Raw genomic sequence first — 25,140 nt, forward strand, 5'->3', positions numbered from 1 at the left:
TCGATCAAGCACTCAACCACGGGCAGGAGCCCTGCTGAACTCCTGTTCAACCGGAAGCTCCGGGGGAGGGTACCAGACATCAGCACGGCGAGAGTCGACATCGAGGCACGAGACACCGATGCTGAGAACAAGGGCAAGTATGCAGAGTATGCAGACCAGCGGCGCGGCGCGAAACCATCACCGGTGCAGGTGGGAGATGAAGTTCTGTTGAAACAGGACAAGGTTAACAAATTTACCACAACATTTAATCACACACCACACACTGTAGTGAGTAAGAATGGTAATAATGTTGTAGTTGAGTCACCCAGTGGAGCTCAGTACTCCAGAAATACCACACATGTTAAGGTGTAGGCCTACACACCAGCAGAGCAGACAACCTCACCTGGCGAGAGTGAGGCACCGAAAGAGAGAGAGACTCATGCAGAACCGTCTGTGAGGTCCACACCAGAGACACTCACTCAGGGGTCATCTCCAAGCCGACCTCTGACCACACCGACTGAGCGGCCTCGCAGAGAAATAAAGCAGCCGGAGAGATTCACGGACTTCATTATGAAGTGATGAATGTATTAAGGGAGAAAAAAGAATGTTCATGTTCAATGAAAGTGAATTCTATGCTGTTGGGATATGAATGTTTCAATCTTTGAATATGTTCAGCAATTGATATTGAATGCATAATATCTGATGGTTCTATGAGTTAAAGGAACAAAAAGGTTATTCTGAGAATGTTTTGGAAGAAAGGTTTATTTTGAAAATGTTAATGGTAAATGATAATCCATGACTTTGTTACAGATATTGTGGACTGTAACAGAGTGCCACTGTGGTAAGATGTATATTGAAGATATCTTAATGGTGTTAAGAGTGTTAAACTGTTATTAATGCATTGGGTAAAGTTTTAATCCAAGAAAGGAGGGGATGTCATGTACTGAGGATGACGTCAGCACATCATACGTTATTCCCCTTGACCCTGTGTAGTAGGGATGTAAGATGCTCTCTTCTACGTTGACCAGCATGAAGTAAAGCCACGGAAAACTATGCTCCGGTGTGTGTCTGATTTAAAGGGACAGTTTGGTCAATCTCAACGTGCAGTTGTATTGCTAACACTACCCTTGACTTGACAGTACCTGGTGATGCCACATTTTTCGGCTCAGCCCTTTCCGAGATATGAGCAATTCTAATGGGGGCAGCGTTTGTTTACATTTTATAAAAATGAAACATAGGCCAACTCCAAATATTTTCCCAAAAGGTACTGCTGTTTGCTAGTTGTATGCTGATGTTTTATAACCTTTTGGATGTTTTTGGGAATAAATAAAAATGTTTTTTTGAAATGTAAACAAAGAGCTGCCCCCATTACAATGACCAGGATCTCGGAAACGGCTGAAGAAGAAGGAAAAAAAATCTCAGGCACTGACAAGTCCAGGGTAGTGTGAGCATTACAACTGCATGTTGAAATTGACCAAACTGTCCCTTTAATTCGCTTACACAGAGTCAAAGTGTAACGCAACTGTTAAACCTGAGAGCAATGAATAAATCATTAAAAGCATCTCTCATACAAAAAAATATATTTTAATCCAGACTAGTTTTCAAGCAAATTGCTCAGAAACATCCATCCGTTGTTTGAGAAAATATTGTACCCATTTTTACAGATTAGTCCAACACACTTTAATAATATGGAAAGCATTATACAGAAAGCTTCTAGCTTCTTGATGGAGGCACTGCAAAGTTGGCTTCACTTTCAGTATTATCCGCCAGAAAAGGCTGAAGATAAAAGTTTATTGCAACAAATCTTGTGGCTTATCTCTAACATTTTGAGTGGAGGCAAAGTTATTTTCTTTAAACAAATGTTCATTAAAGGAATTATTTTTGTGAATGATATTGTAAACGAGAAACATCAAATCCTCTCATATAAACAGTTAAGAGACAAGTATGGGGAGGTATGTACAACTCAACAATACAATCAGTTAACTACATCTCTACCATCAAGGTGGAAGCACAAATTAAAACGAGCAGTGACAGTAATTTAGTGTGTAGACCAAATATAAAGCAGAACAAATGGCTAAATCAAACAAAAATAAACAAGGAAATATATAAGTTTTATTTACATACAGATACATTGGTTGAGCTCCCATGTAACATTTTTGTAACAAATTATTGATTCTCCTCTCTTATGGACGGAAATCTTCAATAATTTGTTTGAATCATCATTAGATATAAAAATATGATTTTTTTCAATACAAATTAATTTAAATACTTAAACACCAAGAAAATGCTTCACATTTGGAGTATAGAAACAAATCCATTGTGTTGCTTCTGTTTAGAAGAAGAGGAAACTGCAGAACACTTATTTTGGTATTGTCCTTTAACTGTTACACTTTGGTTTGAAATAGAACCTTGGCTGTTAAAATGCAACATCAGTCTATGCTCGGATCTCCCTACAGTGCTCCTGGGCGATGTGGCAAATGAAAGCCAAGCCAGACAAAATATAATTATTTTGTTGGGTAAAGTATTTATACATAAAGCGATGGATTTTAAAAAGTTGAGTCTTTAAAAATTATGTAGGCCTATGATATTTCTGTAAAATAGAGTGTAGGCCTATAATGGCTTGTGAAACAGGTAGCCTAAAACAATGTATGCAGATAGGTGGTCTAATAGCCTATAAAACACGGAGAAGGATGGCTTTAGGTACCTTCTTTTTTTTTCTTCTAGTCTTCTTTTTTCCCTTTCTGTTTAGTTCATAAATGTCTACGGTATAATTTCTAAGCATATCAGCGCAAAAATATGTTATAATTCCTTCCTGGGATGGGGGTGGGTGGGGTGGTGGCTAGTGTTGTTTAATTAATATATAGTTTGAAGTGTTGGGGGACACTCATATTGGTTTTGCATTTTTTTTCTCCTGTCTTTATCCTTTTTTCTGTATCCTTTTATTATCCTTTATTGTATATTACATTTTGCTTTTAAAAGAAAAACGAAGATTATTATTTTTATTTTTTTTAAAGGAAGACAATATAGGTCCCCATAAGGGAGGGGGGGGGGGGTGGTTGGTTTAAAGTAATAACACAATAAGCAAAATAAAAACAAAAACAAAAACAAACATAAAGCCAGTCTGACCACCCACACCACCACCAGTGTCGTCGAGGGAGTTTGCATTGGCCAGGACTCCCCCACGTCCATCAAAAGGGTAGAAGTCACCATGATCTACAATGCAGAAGTAACACATGGACACAAGAACAGTGTTGTCAACATAAGACACTTAGGGTGCATTCCAATATGCACACTCCTGTCCTCCACTTTGCCCAATTGCAAATGAGAAAACAATAGAATTGTGCTTTTGCAAGATATTGAATTAATTAATCATCACTGACATCATCATGAGGTCACAAGCAGGCAAGTGAGCAAGGAAAGACGAATGTCTGCATATTGGAATACACACTTAGTGTTGTGCGTACCGTATATAGTACTGGAAAATCACACTCGAGTAGAAATAGAAGCTAGGGCATGAAGGTCTTCTGGGAAGACGAGACAGTATTTACAGTGTTGCGCAAAATAATACCCCTTACATATTTCTTAGCTTTTATTTGTCATTCTGAATCAATCAATCAAGGAAATTGAAATGATACAGTAAATAGAGATAACTCCCAAGTCAACACAAAACATGTTTTAACCCATTGATGCTGGGTGTTGCATTGCGCAACATTGGCCCTGGCGCCTGGAGCTGCATGATGTAACATTCAATCTTGGGTTGTTGGAGCTGAATGAACATATTCTAATGCAAGATGAGGGTCTTAGCGTTTAAATACAACTTCGGCTATAGCATGTTTTTAAGAGATAGGCCTATTTCATTTTTTATAGGTTGAGGGCAACTTTTCTTAAAAAGGGCTTAGGCATTCAGCAGCCTTTTTTGCAGGTGTTTTAGGCATCAATGGGTTGATAGCTTTTTTTCCTTATTACATGAAAATGGCTACCTGAACCTACATGACCTCATGTGAAAGAGTAATTGCTCCCTCAACCTAATAATTTGTTGTACCACTCCCAGCAGCAACAGTTTTAGTCAAGCGTTTACAAGAACTGGCAAATAGTGTTTCACATCGCTGTGGAGGATTTTTTGCGAACTCCTCTTTGCATAATTGTTTTCTTCCGAGGTCACCCTTAGGGTGTTTTCACACCTGGTCCCTTTAAGCCATTTAAGTGAACTCAGACCTGTGGCTCAGCATTTTCTGTGCGTATGTGATTGTGAATGCTCCAAAGAGTACCCAGACCCCTCAGAAGTGAACCATAATGAGACCTTTATTGACGTGATCTCAGCGCGGTTCGCTTTTAAGTCTTGACAAGTTACGCTTGTGACTAGGTGTAATCACTTATGTAAATAAAGCTCTAGAGGACCGCATGTGAGCAAAAAGAGGACTGAGTGACACATCATCATACATTTCTAACAGCACCAGAAAGAGCTGCCAGTTCTTTTTGTAATACACTCACAATATGAACACAAACAGAATTGAGTCCTTTTGCTGTCGGTTCACTTTTTGGTCCAGTTAAAGAGGATCGAGTTTGGGTTCACTTAAAGGGGATTAGGTGTGAAAATACCCTAAAGGTCTCAGTACTTCCAAGGGGTCTGGGTACACTCTGGAGTGTTCACGTATGCACAGCAAAAGCTGAGTCACAGGTCTAAGTTCACTTAAATGACTGAAAGGACCAGGTGTGAAAACACCCTAAAAGAGGACTGAGCTTGGTTCACTGACTAAGTGTGAAAGTACAATTTGTTGCAAAATTATATTATTATTGGATGTTTTGCTGTCATTCTGAGGTACTCACATCCCCCTTTGAAGAGAATCATGATGTCAGCCGTGCCGCTGGTGATCTGCTTGAAGTCCAGAGGGATGACATCGCTGTACAGTTTGAAAGCGTGGGCGATGGTGTCGTCCACCTGTCGCCTCGTCAGGTCAGGGGTGTACTGTGTTATCCTGTTGCAGGAGCCACATTAACAGTTAACATTACACTGGACAGTCACATGCATTTAGTTGTGTACACTGTACATGATGAATATCCTCCATGTCCTGTAGAAATGTGTCTCTGCATCAGTGGCAGAACAAATGCACACATGGCCCTGGGGCAAAACACTCGTAAGCCCCCCCCATGCAGCCTGGCAAGCTCATAATAGGGCCCCAACTACCAATATGGCAGGGCACTGGGCCCACGGGCAAATGCCCTGCCACCCCCAACCCCCCCTCTTCAGCTCAACCCCTGCTGTGCATGCATGTACATACAGATTGAAGGTGCACTGTGTAGGATGGTGGCCAGAACAGGTATTGCTGTTTATTGAGACTGTGCTGCCTATTGCCAAATTTGATCTCTCCCTGAATATTTACTAAATAATGGATTCATATTTACCAGTATGACAAAGTACAGTATGTTTTTCAGGCAAAAATTCAAAATTCAATAGAAATTCAATATGGCAGACATGGAGAAGATCCACCTTTTCATGTATGAAAAGTGCAATTTTCCCAGTCATAATGAATACTTAGAATTTGATGGTGGTGGTAAGTATTCATGAAAAAGGTAACATTTGTGAATGGGCAGCATGAATTCTGGAAAGAAACTGCTAAAAATATTACACAGTGCACCTTTAACATCACTTTAGAAACAATAAAAAAACATAACAAAAAGCATATTTAACTGATAAGGATATTTAACTGAAANGCATATTTAACTGATAAGGATTAGAGTAGAAAAGATTAAAGATGAAGATAAAGAGGAAAACTGTAAGTATATACAGTACACTGTGTCTTTGTTTACCTACCTGTAGGTAATGAGTTTCTTCTCCCATTTCGGTTGTCCACGAAAGTGGCCGTACCTGCTGATGTCAGACACACCACATCTGGGTGCCTTCATCACCTGGATGATGTCGTTGTGTAGTTTACCTGTCACCTCCAGGCCAAAGAACGACTGCATCATCTCCAGGTTCTCCTCAAACGTGTAGTTTGTTACGCTCCTCATGACCAAGGAGTTCAGCGACGTCACGTCTGAGAAGTAGAGGTCAATGTATTCCTGCAGAGAGGTGACCAAAGCACAAATAATACATCCACATGTGTCCAGACAGTGGTGCAGTCTACTTCTTTGTGGTGGGTATACTGTATATTTGAGCATTTTTTGAATTGGGTATACTGTATATATTTGTGCTATTCAAAACAATGGATCAATCAATTTTAAGTGGGTATACTGAAATCCCTGAAATTTAGAAGTGGGTATACTCCGTATACCCGCGTTCTACATAGACTACACCACTGTGTCCAGACGCAGACTTTTCATTAGGCAAATAGGCAATTGCCAAGGGCCCGAATCAATCAACTCTGACTTCCATAGTGGCCACAACTGCCACAGCAGTCGCGGTAATTACACAAAAAAGTAGGCTTGATCTTAATTTATGTAATGACTTTTGAGGGCCCCAGATTAGATCCATCTGCCCTCGGACCCATCCCATCCTCCCCCCCTCCTTGATGTATGTTGTAACACCATAGCATTGTTTTGTTTTTGCCTTTGTTTGGTGTTATTGGTAATTTTTGCTTTATAGTGTTTTATGCGGAAGATGTACAGCAAATTAAGGTTTCTTAAGGATTCTGTGCAGGAATAAATGAAGTGAGGTGAGACAACAACAAACATTTTACCAAGCTTAATAGAGTAATTGCAAAGTACATTTTGGTAAATTAATTTATTTCATTTCTGCAGGACTCAAGAAGCCCATATCAAGCATGTCAAATAGCAGAACAAATAGGCTCAAGCTTATTTTCCAAAGCAATCACTATTCTGAACTAATAGGCCTACTTGCACAAAGAACTGTGTTCATCTATCAAAGACTGTGTTCACTTGAGACTGTTAGTAGCCCTATTAGTGAAAAAAATATTAATTTACTGTATACTGTTGTGTGCACCTTGTATGGGGGCTTAAAATCACATTGTACTGAGTATAATGACAATACAAAGTTTTCAATTTTTCTATTTCCATTTCTATGTCAATGTTCATAGTAATTTACCTCAGCGAAAGTTTTATGCGCCTCAGATGCCTCAGCCTCTGTCCCAGTCTCTGGCATGGAAATGGACACGGGGGCAGATTCCTTCAGGGCCCCAAGCAGAAGCAGCAGCAGCGGTAGAGAAACCACCCGTGGCTCCATGTTTTCCCCCTTCTTGCATCTCCTAACGTAGTAGTGGGCTACATCTCCCTTTTATTTTAGAACAGGGAACAGGGAAAACAAAGAAACGCCTTGGAGAAGATAGATCGTACATTCCTTCTAAGTGTTGGGACATAAAATGATTATGAAATTGCAGTGTTTTTTTTTTTTTAATTAGTCAGTCCGTGCCAAAGGTGTTTGAGGAACTTGTCTTAAATGTGTTGAGTTTGCCAGTTGGTCTGTCATTGCCTGTTACTACAAATGTGCCTCTTCGATTTATTGTTGAAATGATAAGATGATGAAATTGGTGAGTGTTTTCGTTACTCAATGAGTGATTTGATTCGTGTTAGGCCTACAGGGTTTTTGAGGTTAGTTTCTCATTGAAAGTGTAGTGAAAGCCCAATTGGTTAACTCCAACTCCCGCTGTCATTGTGACACAGCACTCCACAGCACAAAAGTGAACACTGCGCACAGCACACAATGAAATTGCATTTATGCCTCACCCGCACAAGGGGACAACCCCCAATAGCGTCAGAAAGATAGCATTGCAGCAGCACGGTACCATGCTCAGGGTACCTCAGTCATGGAGGAGGATGGGGGAGAGCACTAGTTCATTACTCCCCCCACCAACCTGACGGGTTGGGAGTCGGCACCGGTTGTCCATCTAGTCTGGTCTTTCTCAAAGGGGGCAGTACAGCCCCCCAGGGGGCGTTGGGGAGCCCTAGGTGGGGTTGTTGATGATACAGTTGAGAGGGGGCAGTGCTTAGTTGTCCTTAGGGGCATTACTTCTTTTACATGTTTTAATAGTAAGGGGGGGACTCAATGTTAACTGCTAGCTTGGAGGTAAAATGTGCACTGCCATACCCAGGGAACGGTTGAAAGTATAAAAGAACGGTAAAACCCTATTATCAAACTCAAGGGGAGGTATAAAATAAGCTTATTTCCAAAAATGGGACAGTATCACTTTAAAATATCGTATCCCGTTAAAACACGGCGTTATACATTTTTTGTTAACAGAATGTCATTGACCCAGTCGTAGTGCATTTGTAAAGGCCCTGTGTTGTGTCATAGTAGAGTAGTACTATGGTTATTACCCTTCAATGACTATCACAGCAGGCCTCAGATGGCACAATGCATGCAGTAGCCTCTTAATGCAGCAGGGGTCGCCGGCGACCCTATTCACTTGCTGAAAAGGTTTAACTACATCATAACAACATTGCTGTGACATTACAGAGAGGCATAGTGCTGCGCTATGGGGTTAAGCCTTACAATATTTTAACTACTCTTTTACCTCTTGTATTACATTGCTGAGTAACTTCTCTGCAGTGGCAGACAACAGGCCTTTCAGTAATGGCAGACACTGACTAGAGCAGTGGTTCTCAACCTTATTGGTCACTTATACGTTGCTGCTTATACAGACAGGCAATAATTGGTGGCTAACCTCATGTGGACCCTGTTCTAAAATGTCACCAAATGGTTATAAATATGGGGGGGGATCAAACAAACTGCAATATGCTGCAAAGTTTCAATTAGCAGCATAGTTGCAGTTCCTACTCTGGCCATCAACCTACACACTGCACCTTTAGCCCCTTAAGGGGTTAAGGGGTTAAGGTGCAGTGTGTAGGATGGTGGCCAGAGTAGGAACTGCAACTATGCTGCTCATTGAAACTTTGCTGTCTATTGCAAAATTTTATCTTTTTATGAATATGTTCTAAATAATAAACAAATATTTACTCATTCAAAATGGCGGACATGGAGGAGATCCACATTTTTATGTATGAAGTGTAATTTTTCAACACAATCATTATACTCACGTATGCTGTCCATGTATTGCCTGCCTGCGTAAGCAACTTATAAGTGACCAATAAGGCCTTTATTAGTGATATTATCAATACAGTAGGCCCTTAGTTTTGCTGAATAAATGTCTTAAAAGTCACTTAAACAGAAAGCTATTGGGCATGTATTTGCTGATAAAGTAAGTGTGTGTGCATGTGTTTGTGCATGTGTGCGCGCGCGTGTGTGTTTGCGTATGTGTGCAGTGCACATGTGAGTGTGTGTTTGCGTATGTGTGCAGTGCACATGTGAGTGTGTGTTTGTGTGTATGTTTATGTGTGGAGTTTGAATTTCCATGTGTGTGCACAGCAGACACATACAGATGGTAGTGACATAGCTGTCAAGTCAAGTCAAGTGAGCATTTATTGTCACTTTCTTCATATGCACAAGTCATACAAGGAAAATGAAATTACATTTTCTCTCTATACCATGCCAAGACATAGACATGCACTTTATGTCCGTCTGTATAATGTCAGTGCTGTGTAAGACAGGACCAGGACAATCGGCGTAATACATGTTCTCTCTCCTTCCTCTTTAGCGCTACGCTCGGGCTGACAAGAGAGGCAAGCTGCCGCGCTGGATCCAGGAGCACATCACCGACAGCAGCCTCAACCTCACCATCGACGAGACGCTACAACTCTCCAAACACTTCCTGAGACAGATGGCACAGCCTTTCAAACAGGTTAGGCCTTAACATAACATCAATAGGGCTGTAACAATATTGTATCGAATCGAGAAATCGTGATACGCAAAGTCACAAGACTGTATCGTGATACAAGAATGCAGTGTCAGTAACTTCTTGTAACATATTCTACCTATAAACGACCATCGAAAAGATTTTAATTTGTATAGTGTATCGAACCATAGGTCAAAAATCGTGATACAAACCGGATCGTGAGTTGAGTGTTTCCTTACAGCCCTAGGCCTTAACATAACATCTTGTTCGACAACTGTTGACATTTCTGTTCAACTAAGACGACTACTATTATTTATTGATTTGTTGTTTGAAAATGAGTGAAGTGCAAACAAGTGAAATGCAAACACGTTGGCATTTCATTGTAGACAAAAGGGATACAAATTTGGATTTTTGTTGGGTTTTGTCTTTCTGATTGTGACATTCTGTTTAGCAAGCCTTTGTTCAATTTAGACAATTAAAACTAGTCATTGATGTTTTTTTGTTTTTGTTTTAAGAGAATTCCAGATGGTGAGAAAGTGAGCAAAAAAATTCAAGGCTCTCGCGATTCTATACGTTATTCCTTTTGACGAAAAGGAAATGCCTACAGAAGACCTAGTATAGATAGAAACATGGCTTTTCATTTTAGACAGGAAAAAAAAAACTTGATTGCCTTCGGATTTTTGTTTACTTTCTGACATATTACAATATTCTGATGATATCATTGTTGTTCTTATTATGTGTTTTATGTGCTATTATTAATAGAGATGCACCGGATCCTGATTTTTAGGATCCTGCCGGATACCGGATCCACTGCTTAAGATCCTGCCGGATCCGGAACCGGATACCGGATCCTACAAAAGGGTTGAAACACATAGCCTACTCACACACGTGGGCCCTTTTTATCACGTTGGTTCAAACTATTTTGACTGAAAAGCCTGGGCTACTGGATCCTGGATCCTGGAACCGGATCCGGATCCTGTGAAAAACCCTATTATCCTGCCGGATCCGGAACCGGATCTTGGATCCGGTGCATCTCTAATTATTAATATTATTATGTTGTTGTCATCTGGAATCCTAGAAATCATGCAGCAGCACTCCTAAAATACCTGTTAGTGTTGTTTCTGACTGACAGGCGTTGTTGTGTTGTTGTTGTTTCTGACCGACAGGCGTTGTTGTGTTGTTGTTTCTGACTGACTGGCGTTGTTGTGTTGTTGTTGTTGTTGTTTCTGACTGACAGGCTTTGTGTTGTGTTGTTGTTGTTGTTTGCGTAGGAGGACCAGCTGGGCTTGTCTCTACTGACTCTGGAGCAGCTCCAGTCGGAGGAGATGCTGTCGCGCATTAACGACATCACACACAAGACGTGAGGCTCAGCTCTCCTCATCTCACCCACAAGACGTGAGGCTCAGATCTCCTCATCTCACCCACAAGATGTGAGGCTCTGCTCTCCTCATCTCACCCACAAGACGTGAGGCTCAGCTCTCCTCATATAACGACATCACACACAAGACGTGAGGCTCAGCTCTCCTCATATAACGACCTCACACACGAGACGTGAGGCACAGCTCACCCAAACCTGCTATCAGGGCTTCACATCAACTCTCTTGCTCATCAGGCAATGTGGCTAGTATTTTTTTTCTCAAGTCACTAGCCATTCCGCCTTACTTCTAGCCACAGGTTTGTTGTCAATATTTTTTATTTACCATGATATGGTTAAGATCAGAGGGTGGTTAAGTGCTGAAGCAGGAATATCAGCGTTACGTGAAAATAGCTGAAGATCAGACGTACTGCACAAACATTACGCTACCCACAGCCGAGTTTGACCTGCATTTGGTTGGTGGGCAGGTCTCAGTGTCAAGCCATGCTTGCTAATGCATTGGAAATTGCTTCCAGTTTTTCATTCCGCAAAATCTTTTTTTTCCTTTATATCAAGTTTGTGATGGTAGTGTTTGTCATTTCTTGAAATAAAAGATGTCATCTTTTTATCTCTGATACTTGTTTTTTTCTTGTTCTAATTCATTTTGGTTCACCTGAGAGCCATGGAAGTCAAGCTAGCGAGGATCCCATCCCATTGGCCTTTGTGTTCCATTTTACACATCAATGTTGGCTTACTGTATGGAGCCTTTTACACACAGATCTCCATTGTCTAACACACACACACACACACACACACACACACGTTTTGCAATACAATATTTGTTCCTTGCTACCTTGCCCACTACAAGCATGCTTTAACTTTCATCCAACACATTTTTTGTAATGTTGCTGTTACAGAGGCATATATACACAACCCATGTAGCCTAGTAGTTCCATGTAGTTTCAGCTTTATTCTTCAAAAGTGTGAGGTTATATTTGTAAGACAACTGCAAGAAGTTGATTATAAAATGACACAAGAATTGTAGGAAACACTGAAAACTGATGACAGACAGAAAAAAACAATACAGCTGGAATAACTAAGAAATGTTGCCTATAAAATCTGAGAACAGATGGAGTTTTCAAAAGCAAGTATGTCGATTTCATTTCAACTGTTATCTCCATGGCAGAGGAGAAGTCATCAGGGCCATTCAGTCAATTGGGGAGATATGGTTAGACTGACATTTTAGTTGTTTATTTTCAAAACGTACGCTGCCCATTCACAAATTTGATCTTCTCATGAATATTTAACTCATACACTAATATTTACTGGTCTAACCAAAAAGTACAGTGAGTTTTGAAGCCAATGTCCATTCTCAATATGGTCCAAATTGCCTCTGTGATGCCTTAGCCAACGCTGTGAAAGCTATCAATCAAACAACTGCTTTTCGTTAGCCACTGCCTTTCTGTTGTCTCCACAGTCCTAACAAAGCCCACGCCTATTTAGAGGGTGAAACACCTTGTGTACAATCAGTAGCATTCAGTTAATTTGAAAAGTGGTGTATTCATCATTTTTGACTTTTGCATTTTATTGTTGAAAATGACTGTTCAGAGGTCCTATCACCTATGTGTGGATTTTTGCCATTCAAATATTATTTTTGAGAACATGCTTTTTCAACCTATATAAAATGCATTTTGCAATGCAATGCAAGGGAATGCCCAATACACATTGAGATACAAAATGGAGAAATACAATTTTGCAAATAAACTCTTCATTGCATGAACATGAGCTAGACACACCCTTTGCACGTCCCTTGTGTCACGGCCCTGCGGTGATCAATGCAAGGTTCCACTGTGACACTAGGTGGCTCTGAACTGTCTTCTTTCTTTTCAGGTGCTGGTTGGCCTTTAAAATTCGCTCCAGCGCATTCACTCTCTCTGCCTCTCTGCCTGTCAGTCAGTCGACCTGTGAGAGATAGTAGTAGGCCGTAGGTTGGCTGAGACAACTCTGCTTTCGCTCTCCCTCGGGAGTTATAGAAAAATAAAAGTTATGTAAACGGTTACCTTTTTCTGTCCCCTTTCTGTGTCATGGCACTTGAGCTAGGCTGTGACACAGAACAGGGACAGATAGGTTCCTATAACTCCCAGTTCCAACCCCAGATATCAGACACTTATGGACGAAATAGGTTGACCCCACTAGTTAGTTACCCAGACCAAAATCTCGAGAAGGGTTGCAATGGCCAGGCCATGGGCGTAATTTTAGGGGGGGACGGTGGGGACATGTCCATACCACTTTCCAGATAAACCTAGCTTGTCCCTACCATTCTTTCACAAATATAATGCAAAAACAGATTGAAATGTCCCCACCACTTTTCGAGCCAAACCTACACCTTTGGGCCAGGCCCATCATAGGGACCCAGAATAAATTCCCAACCCTACCCTCTCTCTCTCTCTCCCACTCACTTCCTGCCTTCTCTCACACTGTCCTTTCTCTAAAATAAAGACAAAAAGGCCCAAAACGTTTTAACGAACTCTCCTTCTGTTCACTGATTTAGCAAGATCTCCTCCTCAGACAATGAAATCACAACCAAACCCTCACCTCTGTAAGGATGTGAAATGAAGTACTGTACAAGTGGCTGGTTTGCCAGACCAAGAAAATATCACCTTAGTATTCGGTTTAACACAAAAAATCAACATGATAACATATCATAGTTATTGGTAGTTTTTAAATCGAAAATAAAACATAGAACATCAAAGTCTATGAGCCTATGCCTATGGTATCAGTGCAGCAGCATTTGAATGTTAATGCTGTTATATTGTGTCATGCTTTTTTAATCAGCTATTGAATTTGAATGTATTAGTAGCAGTTGAGCCAGCCATAGTTGAGGAGGGTGCGGATGACTCGTTTGTAGTAGTAGCTGTACTCCGTCTGCCTGGCGCCATTGGACAAATAAAGATAGTCTGCAGAACAGAAGAAACACATTTACAGGATTACACCAATTAGAGATTACACAATTACGGTAGACACAATAAGAGAATTACCAACATTAAATTAATTTAGTAAATATAATATCATGGCTACTGGATAATCAACACTGTCAACATAACGATACATAGTCAGCATTGGTAATTGTTCTTTCTTAGCTTGTTTTTGTATTATTTATTTAAAAATGTGAGCAATATTTTCCATTTTTTAATATTACAATGTGTGCAATACTTATTTATTTTTTAAGGAACATCAAACTTGTCAATTGACAAAAGATGGAAATTAGCCTTATGGCTATAATCTTGTAGGCTATATTTTGCATTTGTTTTAAATACTATTAATATGCAGTATGCTGTCCCTTTGTTAAATAAATAACTTCAAATATGTTGACATTTGCTGTTCCAACCCCAAACAAAACACACAAAATCAAATATGTATGTGGTGTATGATTTTCAATGTTGGGCTTTAGATCAGATGGTTGCTAGTTCGAATCCCACCCTTTCACTCCCTATATAGCACTCCATGGCTGAGGTGCCCTTGAACAAGGCACCTAAACCCACACTGCTTCAGGGAGTGTAACCAATACCCTGTAAATGACTACCTACGTTACTTTGGATTTTTTTTTTTTTTTTTAAAGGTCAGCTAAGTGTAATGTAATGTAATGTTGACGTGTAAAGTTTCCTTACTGTAATTCTCGAAAGCAGCGTCCACTTTGGAGCCAACACCAGGAAATCCTTGTCTGATAAGCTTTGGGTACCCAGAGTTCATCTGGCTTCTCACGGCGTCAAAGCTGAAACAATGTTTAAAGGTCCAGTAGAGTATGTATGTTTGTAGTAGGTTAATGCCAGAATTTATGCTGTCTATTCACAACCAAAGAGGACCACTTAGTGTTAGGTAAAAAGATATTTGTAATCACATACCTCCAATATTGTGGTCCCGCGAAAAAGAAAACAGTCTTTGTGTAGGATTCGTAGACAGCGGCATCCAGCTTTTTCATAGACGCTGGGAGGCCAAGGCCGGATATAGATTTGGGATAACCTGGCATTATCTTGCTTCTGTCCCGTGAGTTTATTGCCCAGTACTGATTGCCTGTGATAACAAGCATTATCAGCAAATATTACACTTCATATACATTTTATAGAAATACATTTTTTTTGTTTAGGTTTAGTTTTTTTTTCTCAATCCCATTACATTGCTTTAAAGGTGCATTGTATAATATAAAAGTTCAAGTATTCATATTGATTGGGAAAATTGCACTTTTCATACATGTAGGAAACTTACTGTACTTTGGTCATACTAGGATTACTTTATTAATTGGTGAATATTCATGAAAAGATGACATTTGGCAATAGGTAGCACCGTTTCAATGAGCAGCATGCAATAAGTCTGGCCACAATCCTACACATAGCACCTTTAACTTGCTCTATTTGTCAAATATGCAAATGTGTTAATTTAAGTTGGGGATCTAAGTAGTACTGTGACCAGTGTTCTGTGTGACATGTTAAGGTACCTTGGAAGAGGTAGGCAGCAGAATTGGGGATTTCAAATGCTGCGTCTACGTAAGTGATTGCCGGCCACTTGGTTGACACTTTGGTCAAAGTGATTCCAGACAACATGGTGCTTTTTCTCCAATAGTATCTAAGAGGAAAAAAATAAAACAAATACACTGTGAGTGTGTGTGTGTGTGTGTGTGTCTGAGTGTGTGAGTGTGTGTATGTATTTATACATATTTTACTTATTTATTAATTTGTTATTATTTTGCTTCAAACCCATTTTTGAAGAAGTAGAGGTCGCCGTTGATGGAGGTTGCAGCATCAAAAACTAGGCTCCGACTGCATTGCTCATCTTTGGGGTTTGGTCCAGGCTCTGGTTCTGGCTCCGGCTCTGGTTCCGGCTCCGGCTCCGGCTTGGGTTTTGGTTTTGGCTTTGGTTTCGGGTCTGGCTTCGGGTCAGGAGCAGTTCCTCTCCTAACACCTTGAGTTTTTTGATCCCAAAAGCAAAGTAAAATAATTAAATTGTAATGTAGAATAGAATAGTAGAGTATGTGTGCTATGTTTAATGTGTGTGTGTGTTTTGTTTTAGCGTTTCCTGCCAGCTTAAAGGTGGGGTTGCAGGTTAACCATTTAAGAAAATGTATGATGACATCACGTTGGGGTTTCCGCAGGCTCATAGGAGTCTATGTTGAACCTTAGAATCCTGGGGGAGTTCCCCCAACGTGAAGTCATACCTGCCAACCCTGGCACTGGAATTGTACTGTACATAGTCCCTGTGAAGTGTGAATAAAGCTACAAAAGAATATGATTGAATAGACCAGAGCAGAATGGAAGGTCAATGCCATCCAAACTCTACTGTACTGTATGTGTATGTGTTAAAGGCCCTGCAGTATAGAATAGAATAGAATAGAACAGAATAGAATAGAATAGAATAGAATAGAATAGAATAGAATAGAATAGAATAGAATAAAATAGAATGGAATAGAATGGAATAGAATGAAATGGGGCACCTAAGTCACGCCCTCTACTTCCTGGTTCATGGGGCAGGGGGAGTCAAAAAATAATTACTGGGCTTGAAAATGAGTGTTTTTTTGACACCAATCCAAACCGTGGACCTCCACCTATGCACCACAAATCCAAAAATCACAAATTTTCAAGCCCAGTAATCATTTTTTGATTCCCTCTGCCCCATGGACCAGGAAGTAGAGGGCGTGACTTAGGTGCCCCACTGAATGTAATTGAATGGAATAGAATAGGTCATTACCGTACAAATCCTGCACTCCTCTGCGGTCGTCGTCGGGGAGCTTGTATCCTTTGGTGTTGACGTACTGATAGGTGGGGAACATCAGGGCGCCCTGCACTCGGGAGTGGTCCAAACCCAGGGCGTGGCCAAACTCATGAGCAGCTACCAGCAGCAAGTTCACTCCTGTCAACACACAGCAAGTCAAGTCACCTTTTTTGTCAACAGCAAGTCAAGTCACCTTTATTGTCAACAGCAAGTCAAGTCAAATTTATGGTCAACAGCAAGTCAAGTCACTTTTATTGTCAACAGCAAGTTAAGTCACCTTTATTGTCAGTTTCCTCATATGCATACAAGACCACGGAAACTGTGTGTCTCTCTATCCCATGCAAAGACATACACATAGGCCTACTGTACACAGGACTGACATAAATAAGACAAATGTTTTTAAGTGCAAGATATGACCAATAACAGTGTAACAAGTAATAATAAAGTAATGGAGTAATAAATAACATTTGAAACATTTAAAAAAAACGATACCGGCTAAAGGCAGGTAGATTAAGAACAAGACTAGTGTACAAGACACAATGGCCTTCAGTGCAACACAGTATAGTTGGTCTCAACGTACTAAGAACACTGAATACCAGAAACTCCCTAATACGTTTTGGTGTGTTCAATTCCGAAACTGTACTAGTACAGTATTAAGGGTGTAAATCACAGCCTACGATACGATTCGATTTGATCGTCGGCCGTAGAATAGAATTGATGCATCGATACATATCAATAATTATTTACACCCCTATACAGTATGTATCCAATTGCCCTGAAAGTGAAAGCTTGTGGCTCACCTCTTGAAGTCAGAGTCCACGGTTCATCATCATCAAAGTGAGTGTCACCACCCTCGCCCCTACCAGGGGAGTTTGCATGGGCCAGGACTCCCCCGCGACCATCAAAAGGGTAAAAGTCACCATGATCTACAATGCAGAAGCAACACATGGACACAAGAACGGTTGTCAACACTAATGCCTCTTTTCCACTGCAGGTTTTCTGGTAGGCCTACAGCGCTACTCTGCTGCCACTTTCTGTTTTTAGATTGAGCTGTGTCGTGCCCAATCGAAAAGCAAAAAGTGGCGGCAGAGGCCAATGTTGCACAATGCAACATCCAGCATGATCAATGGGTTAAAACATGTTTTGTGTTGACTTGGGTTGATTTGATTGTTCACGTATGCACAGAAAATGCTGAGTCACAGGTCTAAGTTCACTTAAATGACTGAAAGGGACCAGGTGTGAAAACACCCTAAAAGAGGACTGAGTTTGGTTCACTGACTAGGTGTGAAAATACCCTTTGTTGCAATATGATATTATTATTGGATCTTTTGCTGTCATTCTGAGGTACTCACATCCCCCTTTGAAGAGAATCATGATGTCAGCCGTGCCGCTGGTGATCTGCTTGAAGTCCAGAGGGATGACATCGCTGTACAGTTTGAAAGCGTGGGCAATGGTGTCGTCCACCTGTCTCCTCGTCAGGTCAGGGGTGTACTGTGTTATCCTGTTGCAGGAGCCACATTAACAGTTAACATTACACTGGACAGTCACATGTAGACCTATTTAGTTGTGTACATGATGAATATCCTCCATGTCGAAATGTGTCTGTGCATCAGTGGCAGAACAAATGCACACATGGCCCTGGGGCAAAACACTCATAAGGCCCCACACACAGCCTGGCAAGCTCATTATAGGGCCCCAACTACCAATATGGCAGGGCACTGGGCCCAGTAGCAGGTGCCTTGCTGGCTCCCCCCTACAGCTCTAATCCTGCTGTGCATGCATGTACATACAGATTAAAGGTGCACTGTGAAGGATGGTGGTATTGCTGTTTATTGAGATTGTGCTGCCTATTGCCAAATTTGATCTTTTCATGAATATTTACTAACTCATGAATTCTTCATGAAAAAAACTTCAAGAAATTAACAGTATGACAAAGTAGTGAAAGTACAATATGCTTTGCAGCTAAAAACGTCTATTTCAAGACATTCAAAATGCGGACATGGACAAGATCCTCCTTCTCATGTATGAAAAGTGCAATTTTCCCAGCCATGATGAATACTCATAATTTGATGGTGGTAAGTATTTGTGAAACAGGTAACATTTGTGAATGGGCAGCATGAATTCTGGAAAGAAACTGCTAAAAAATTATTACACAGTGCACCTTTAACATCGCTTTAGAAACAAAAAAACTTAGCATATTTCACTGAGAAGAACTAGATTAGAAGAGAAAAATTAAAGATGAAGAGAAAAACTGCAAGTACAGTATACAGTACAGTGTGTCTTTGTTTACCTACCTGTAGGTAATGAGTTTCTTCTCCCATTTCGGTCGTCCATGAAAGTGGCCGTACCTGCTGATGTCAGACACGCCACATCTGGGTGCCTTCATCACCTGGATGGTGTCGTTGTCTAGTTTACCTGTCACCTCCAGGCCAAAGAACGACTGCATCATCTCCAGGTTCTCCTCAAACGTGTAGTTTGATACGCTCCTCATGACTGAGGAGTTCAGCGACGTCACGTCTGAGAAGTAGATGTCAATATATTCCTGGAGAGAGGTGACAAAAGCACAAATAAGACAACCACGTGTGGAGGCCTCTCCAGAGGCGGGCTTTCCGTTAGGCAAACCTAGGCGATTGCCAAGGGCCCCGATCAAATCTCACTTATAGGGGCCCCAACTGTCACAGCTGAGTCACGGTAATAACACAAAAAAGTAGTCTTGATCTTAATTCATCATGTCAAGTAAATGAGACAAAACACTGCAATATCACCAAAACACAGTTTTATGTCTATACAGGTAGTATGTAATGACTTTTGAGGGCCCCATATTAGATCTGCCCTCGGACCCATCCCATCCTCTCCCCCCCCCCACTCCTTGATGCATGTTGTAACACCATAGTATTGTTTTGTTTTTGCCTTTGTTTGGTGTTATTGGTAATTTTTGCTTTGGTATATTATTTATAGTATTTTATGCGGAGGATGTACAGCAGCAAATTAAGGTTTCTTAAGGATTCTGTGCAGGAATAAATCAACTGAGGTGAGACAACAACAAACATTTTACCAAGCTTAATAGAGTAATTGCAAAGTGCATTTTGGTAAATGCATTTATTTCATTTCTGCAGGACTAAAGAAGCCCATATCAAGCAGAATAGGCTCAAGCTTATTTCCAAAAGCAATCACTATTCTGAACTAATAGGCCTACTGGCACGAAGAACTGTGTTCATCTATCAAAGACTGTGTTCACTTGAGACTGTTAGTAGCCCTTTCAGTGAAAAAAAATATTAATTTACTGTATAGCCTACTGTAGTGTGCACCTTGTATGGAGGCTAAAAATCACATTGTACTGAGTATGATGACAATACAAAGTTTTCAATTTCTCAATTTTCATTTCTATGTCAATGTTCATAATTTACCTCAGCAAAAGTTTTATCCGCTTCAGACGCCTCAGCCTCTGTCCCAGTCTCTGGCATGGAAATGGACACGGGGGCAGATTCACTCAAGGCCCCAAGCAGCAGCAGCAACAGCAGCAGCGGTAGAGAAACCACCCGTGGCTCCATGTTTTCCCCCTTCTTGCATCTCCTAACGTAGTAGTGGGCTACATCTCCCTTTTATAGAAGGCAGAACATGGCCCGAGGTGTAGCGCACACATGGAGCAACACAGAACAGGGAAAACAAAGAAACGCCTTGGAGAAGATAGATCGTACATTCCTCAAACTGTTGGGACAGGTTTTTTAAAGCTGATGGAGAGGCCTGACCTTTTTGAGTTGGTGAATGAAAAGTGAGCGCTTTATGTTGAAATGATAAAATGATTATGAAATTGCAGTGTTTTTTTTTTTTTCTAAATTTAGTCAGTCCGTGCCAAAGGTGTTTGAGGAACTTGTCTTAAATGTATCGAGTTTGCCAGTTGGTCTGTCATTGCCTGTCACTACAAATGTGCCTCTTCGATTTATTGTTGAAATGATAAGGTGAAATTGAAATTGGTGAGTGTTTTCGTTACTCAATGAGTGATTTGATTCTTGTCAGGCCTACAGGGCTTTTGAGGTTAGTTTCTCATTGAAAGTGTAGTGAAAGCCCAATTGGTAAACTCCAACTCCCGCTGTCATTGTGACACAGCACTTCACAGCACAAAAGTGAACACTGCGCACAGCACACAATGAAATTGCATTTATGCCTCACCCACGCAAGGGGACAGCCCCCAATAGTGTCAGAAAGATAACATTGCGGCGGCCCGGTACCATGCTCAGGGTACCTCAGTCATGGAGGAGGATGGGGGAGAGCACTAGTTAATTACTCCCTCCACCAACCTGGTGGGTCGGGAGTCGGTACCGGTTGTCCATCTAGTCTGGTGTTTCTCAACGGGGGCAGTACAGCCCCCCAGGGGGCGTTGGGGAGCCCTAGATGGGGTTGTTGAGGATACAGTTGAGAGGGGGCAGTGCTTAGTTGTCCTTGGGGGCATTACTTCTTTTACATTTTTTAACAGTAAGGGGGGGGAGGGGGTTGGGGCGTTGGCAGGCTTGTGATGATGTCAATGGGGCGTTGGGAGGCTTAGGATGAGGTCCAGGGGGCGTTTGTTCAAAAAAGGTTGAGAACCACTGCTCTAGTCAGTGTCTGCCATTACTGAAAGGCCTTTCGTCCATCTGCCACTGCAGAGAAGTTACTCAGTAATGGAATACAAGAGGTAAAAGAGTAGTTAAAATATCTTATCCCGTTAAAACACGGCGTTATACATTTTTTGTTACCAGAATGTCAGTGACCCAGTCGTAGTGCATTTGTAAAGGTCCTGTGTTAGTCGTAGAGTAGTACTATGGTTATTACCCTTCAATGACTATTACAGCAGGCCTCAGATAGCACGGCGCATGCATTAAGGGGCTAAAGGTGCAGTGTGTAGGATGGTGGCCAGAGTAGGAACTGTAACTATGCTGCTCATTGAAACTTTACAGCCTATTGCAGTTTGTTTGATCCCCCCATATTTATAACCATTTGGTGACACTTTAGAACAGGGTCCACGTGATGTCAGCCACCAATTATTACCTGTCTGTATGAGCAGCAACTTATAAGTGACCAATAAGGCCTTTATTATATATACTAGTTTCTATTAGATGGGCCTATATGACCGGGGCAGCAGGACCTTTTATACTCGCTGGGACGTGACGTCATCACACCCTGTCCAGTTTCATTCTGGGTTTAACAAAACTGCTGTCTTTGGTATTGTGACATGGCGCAAAAGAGGTAAGGTTCCTGCCAGCGGCTTCAATGTTGGGAGCATGATTCTATGAAAATGTTCATATCTTAACTATTTCATGTCCAAATGGTGTGAAACTTCACGCTGCAATCCGGTGTACCACTGCCAAGTCACCTTCCAAGGTTGAGATGTTTTGGTGCTGTGCTGCGGGAACTTTCTTGAATTATTAGATAGATAATCAATACAGTAGGCCCTTGCTCTTGCTTATCACGTCTTAAAAGTCACTTAAACAGAAAGTTATGGGGCATGTATTGGTGGGATCCATGAAATGTTCTAGAGTGTTCAAAAGTGTTAGCATTCGGTTTCACAATAGGCAAGAATAACAAACTGTGATTGCCAGCAGCCGCCCACACACACATACAGACACATAAATTATGTCTAGAGGACTTTCCGTTCAGTTCATGCATGTTTACACAGTAAGTTTGCATTGTTACTTCACTTGCGCCTCTTTTCCACTGGCGTTTTTCTGGTAGGCCTACAGCTCGACACAGCGCGACTCGGCCACCACTTTTTGCTTTACGGTTGAGCTGTGTCGTGCCTATTCGAAAAGCAAAAAGTGTCGAGCTGTAGGCCTACCGGAAAAACGGAAGTGGAAAAGAGGCATTAGACAGTTCAATTGAATTAACAATACAAAATGCACTGTGTAAATTGTGTGAGTATGGAAAAAGGGAAGTGGATGTAGTGTAGTAGCCTACAGATACTCCCTCTACTCCCCCCTTATTCATTTCAACAGGCAAGCACAACAAACCGTGATTTCCAACAGGTCCACACACCCACCACATAAATCATGTCCACAGGACATATTTTTTTTCTGTTCTGTGTGTTTTGCCAACAGTTCCTCGCAGAATGTCTCTCTCTCTCTCTGCTTTGACTTGCCTCCCTGATTGCATCACAGGGTTTAGAAAGCAGCCGCCATGACGGCCCTGTCAGGATCAGTTTAGATTTCTATCTCGGAGGGGTCGTCAGGCGCACTTTGATGTGACACGTTGAAAGCTTATTATCCTCAAAGTTTATAAGCTGAAAAGTGCTCTTGATCTTGTTTTATCCATGAGCACCTCTCTAAGAGTGTGAGTATTTTGTCAAATAAGAGATGGCATACAGGCAGGCCCAGACTACTACTACATGTAGCATGACTTAGAAACTTTATTGTCCACTGACCTGCTGTAGCGAAACGGTAGGGCACTCGCCTGCCATGCGGCTGACCCAGGTTCAATTCCCGGCCAGGGTCCTTTGCCGACCCCTTCCTGTCTCTCTCCCAATTCGCTTCCTGTCAATCTCTCACACTGCCCCATCAAATGAAGTTGAAAAAGACCCCCCAAAAAGAAATTGTATTGTCCCCATGGGGACATTTTTGAAAGCATACAGTTTAGGTTATGCTGCTGTCTTGTCTTATTCTTTTTCATATATTTTGCTGTGGTCTTGTTTCACTATTTGTTTTGTTTTGTTTGTTTGTTTGTTTGCTTTGTTTGTTCGTCTTAATCACATAGTGCAACCTGTCTTTTCTTTGGCTTGGCAGGCAAGGGGCTGAAATGTAAAAGGGTGGCTAGTCACTTTGTAGTGTGGTGACAATTGCACGTTTGGTGTGTAACTCAAAGTGGTTGCTGTGTGCTGCTAAAAGTCATGGGGTGCATTCCAATATGCAGACTCCCATCCTCCCTTGCCTCCCTGAGGCCTCGTGATGACGTCACCGACCAGAACTGTATTTCAATAGGCCTATCTTGCGAAACCTCAACTCTAATGTCACTTTATCATTTGCAAACAGGATGGTGAATGAAGAATAGTCCCCCAAAAGTTGTTGTGGATAGGCTGACAGCGGGGAAACTTAAATGTTTTCTCCACGGAGGCGGGGCATCAGTGAAACGAGAGGCCACAAACCCAAACTGAGGACAGGACCAATGCACAAACTTGCCTCCATTTTAAGAAAAGAGCACGCTGTTCAATAAAAACTGCCATGGCGTCTGGAATTCATGTCTTCCAACGTATGTCTAATTGAACCTGTGTCAGATTACTCTTGCTGGTGGATATTTTCCTGGGAGTTGATTCCTAGGATGGTAGTACCAGAGAGAGTAGAGAGAGAGAGGTTCCATTGGCCCATTGTTTCCGGGTTCTATTATTGGGGGGGAAATCCCCCTTTAGGCAGACCAAGGCAGACCTGAGGACTGTTCTATTCAATGCTAGGAGCATTATGACACGCCCCTTTAGGCAGACCGTCACGTTAGGTGCCCATAGAAACCTATTATATTGGCATATCTCTATACTTAAAGAATCTCTGGTAGTACCCTAAATTCCCAGTCTTGTGACTTGGCCTTGTGATATCAGAACTGTGTGTCAAATTGCTTGTCACTATCTTTTGTCACTATGATAGAGGTACAGCTAACAGATTTCAACAAAGTATAACATTGGAAAAGTTAGTGAAACCGTTGAAGTTTCACAACACAGGAAAATTTACAAATTCTACCAAGGATTTTATTATTATTATTATTCACATAGGGCCTACTGTACATCAAGTAATGTCCATATATTACAAGTGTCTCCATTGATTTTGTTCATTTCTCAGAACAGAAATAGAACTGCAAGTTAGTTAGGGGATTTGTCCATGTTTTTTTGAGAATGTCATCTCTGTTTCAAGAAATGAGCCAAACCAATGGAGCAAAGCTATAAAAGTTTTGCGGACAACAAAAATGTTACAACCACTGAATGAAAAGATATCACATTCTGCCTGAACAGATTTAGCAGCCAAGCCACGCACTTGTCTTGGTGGTGTAAATTATCCTTTGCTCTCTATAATCAAAGTTATATGCTTTTGGACCACAGAAAAATTGGACGCTTCCCTCTGTAATGAAAAAACAAAACCAACAACATAATGTTGACGCTGTAAGTACAATAAGATACTTTTGTCAGTGCCACTATAGAGATTACTACAGGTTTACCTCGGAACTGGATGGCAGCATCAACTTTTTTCCCGATGCCCGGCCAGTCAAGCTGGATTTTTCTAGGGAATCCAGAATCCATAATACTCAGAACTTCATCATATCTGTAGAGCAAAAAAAAATAAAATACATTTTCCTGTGATTTATGTAAGATTTGTAAAATGGGAGGTGTATGCATTTGTGCGGGGGGAG

The 25,140-nt window shown here is 41.2% G+C and overlaps 4 protein-coding genes across 4 annotated transcripts in view; 2 read left to right on the forward strand and 2 right to left on the reverse strand.

Annotated features, from left to right (window-relative positions):
• ercc2 (excision repair cross-complementation group 2) overlaps positions 1–11,654 on the forward strand; it is a 39,411-nt gene extending 27,757 nt beyond the window's left edge. The window contains exon 24 of the mRNA XM_063205849.1: positions 11,179–11,654. The gene's annotated coding sequence lies outside the window, so the exon portion shown is untranslated. The remainder of the gene's footprint in view (positions 1–11,178) is intronic.
• Positions 1,476–7,159, reverse strand: LOC134453925 (collagenase 3-like). The gene is made up of 5 exons (XM_063204673.1): positions 7,022–7,159; positions 5,792–6,039; positions 4,807–4,955; positions 3,106–3,192; positions 1,476–1,510 (listed from the first exon to the last, which is right to left on the reverse strand). The coding sequence occupies exons 1-5, from the start codon at positions 7,157–7,159 to the stop codon at positions 1,476–1,478; spliced, it is 657 nt and encodes a 218-aa protein (XP_063060743.1).
• On the forward strand, positions 7,452–11,068 carry LOC134453926 (general transcription and DNA repair factor IIH helicase subunit XPD-like). The gene is made up of 3 exons (XM_063204674.1): positions 7,452–7,463; positions 9,528–9,671; positions 10,937–11,068. The coding sequence occupies exons 1-3, from the start codon at positions 7,452–7,454 to the stop codon at positions 11,027–11,029; spliced, it is 249 nt and encodes an 82-aa protein (XP_063060744.1). The 3' UTR covers positions 11,030–11,068.
• Positions 11,655–13,434: 1,780 nt separating the features above from the next.
• Positions 13,435–25,140, reverse strand: part of LOC134453927 (uncharacterized) — a 34,578-nt gene continuing 22,872 nt past the window's right edge. The window contains exons 18-28 of the mRNA XM_063204675.1: positions 24,911–25,052; positions 20,190–20,381; positions 19,077–19,324; positions 18,135–18,283; positions 17,583–17,708; positions 16,759–16,920; positions 15,771–15,975; positions 15,512–15,639; positions 14,922–15,090; positions 14,688–14,791; positions 13,435–13,976 (exon numbers count right to left, since the gene is read on the reverse strand). Of these exons, the coding sequence (XP_063060745.1) occupies positions 13,873–13,976; positions 14,688–14,791; positions 14,922–15,090; positions 15,512–15,639; positions 15,771–15,975; positions 16,759–16,920; positions 17,583–17,708; positions 18,135–18,283; positions 19,077–19,324; positions 20,190–20,381; positions 24,911–25,052 (1,729 nt within the window). The 3' untranslated portion in view covers positions 13,435–13,872. The remainder of the gene's footprint in view (positions 13,977–14,687; positions 14,792–14,921; positions 15,091–15,511; positions 15,640–15,770; positions 15,976–16,758; positions 16,921–17,582; positions 17,709–18,134; positions 18,284–19,076; positions 19,325–20,189; positions 20,382–24,910; positions 25,053–25,140) is intronic.

The sequence above is a fragment of the Engraulis encrasicolus genome, chromosome 8 (genome assembly GCF_034702125.1).
Source record: "Engraulis encrasicolus isolate BLACKSEA-1 chromosome 8, IST_EnEncr_1.0, whole genome shotgun sequence".
NCBI lineage: Eukaryota > Metazoa > Chordata > Actinopteri > Clupeiformes > Engraulidae > Engraulis > Engraulis encrasicolus.

Bases quoted from the DNA above. Each gene is read 5' to 3' on its own strand.
- LOC134453926 (XM_063204674.1), top strand. The intron at 9,672-10,936 runs GTTAGGCCTTAA...TTGTTTGCGTAG, and splicing joins TGGCACAGCCTTTCAAACAG to GAGGACCAGCTGGGCTTGTC.
- LOC134453925 (XM_063204673.1), bottom strand. From the start codon at position 7,159: ATGGAGCCACGGGTGGTTTCTCTACCGCTGCTGCTGCTTCTGCTTGGG. The intron at 4,956-5,791 runs GTAGGTAAACAA...CTCCTGCAACAG, and splicing joins AAGAAACTCATTACCTACAG to GATAACACAGTACACCCCTG. The intron at 3,193-4,806 runs GTGAGTACCTCA...TCTGCATTGTAG, and splicing joins GATTCTCTTCAAAGGGGGAT to ATCATGGTGACTTCTACCCT.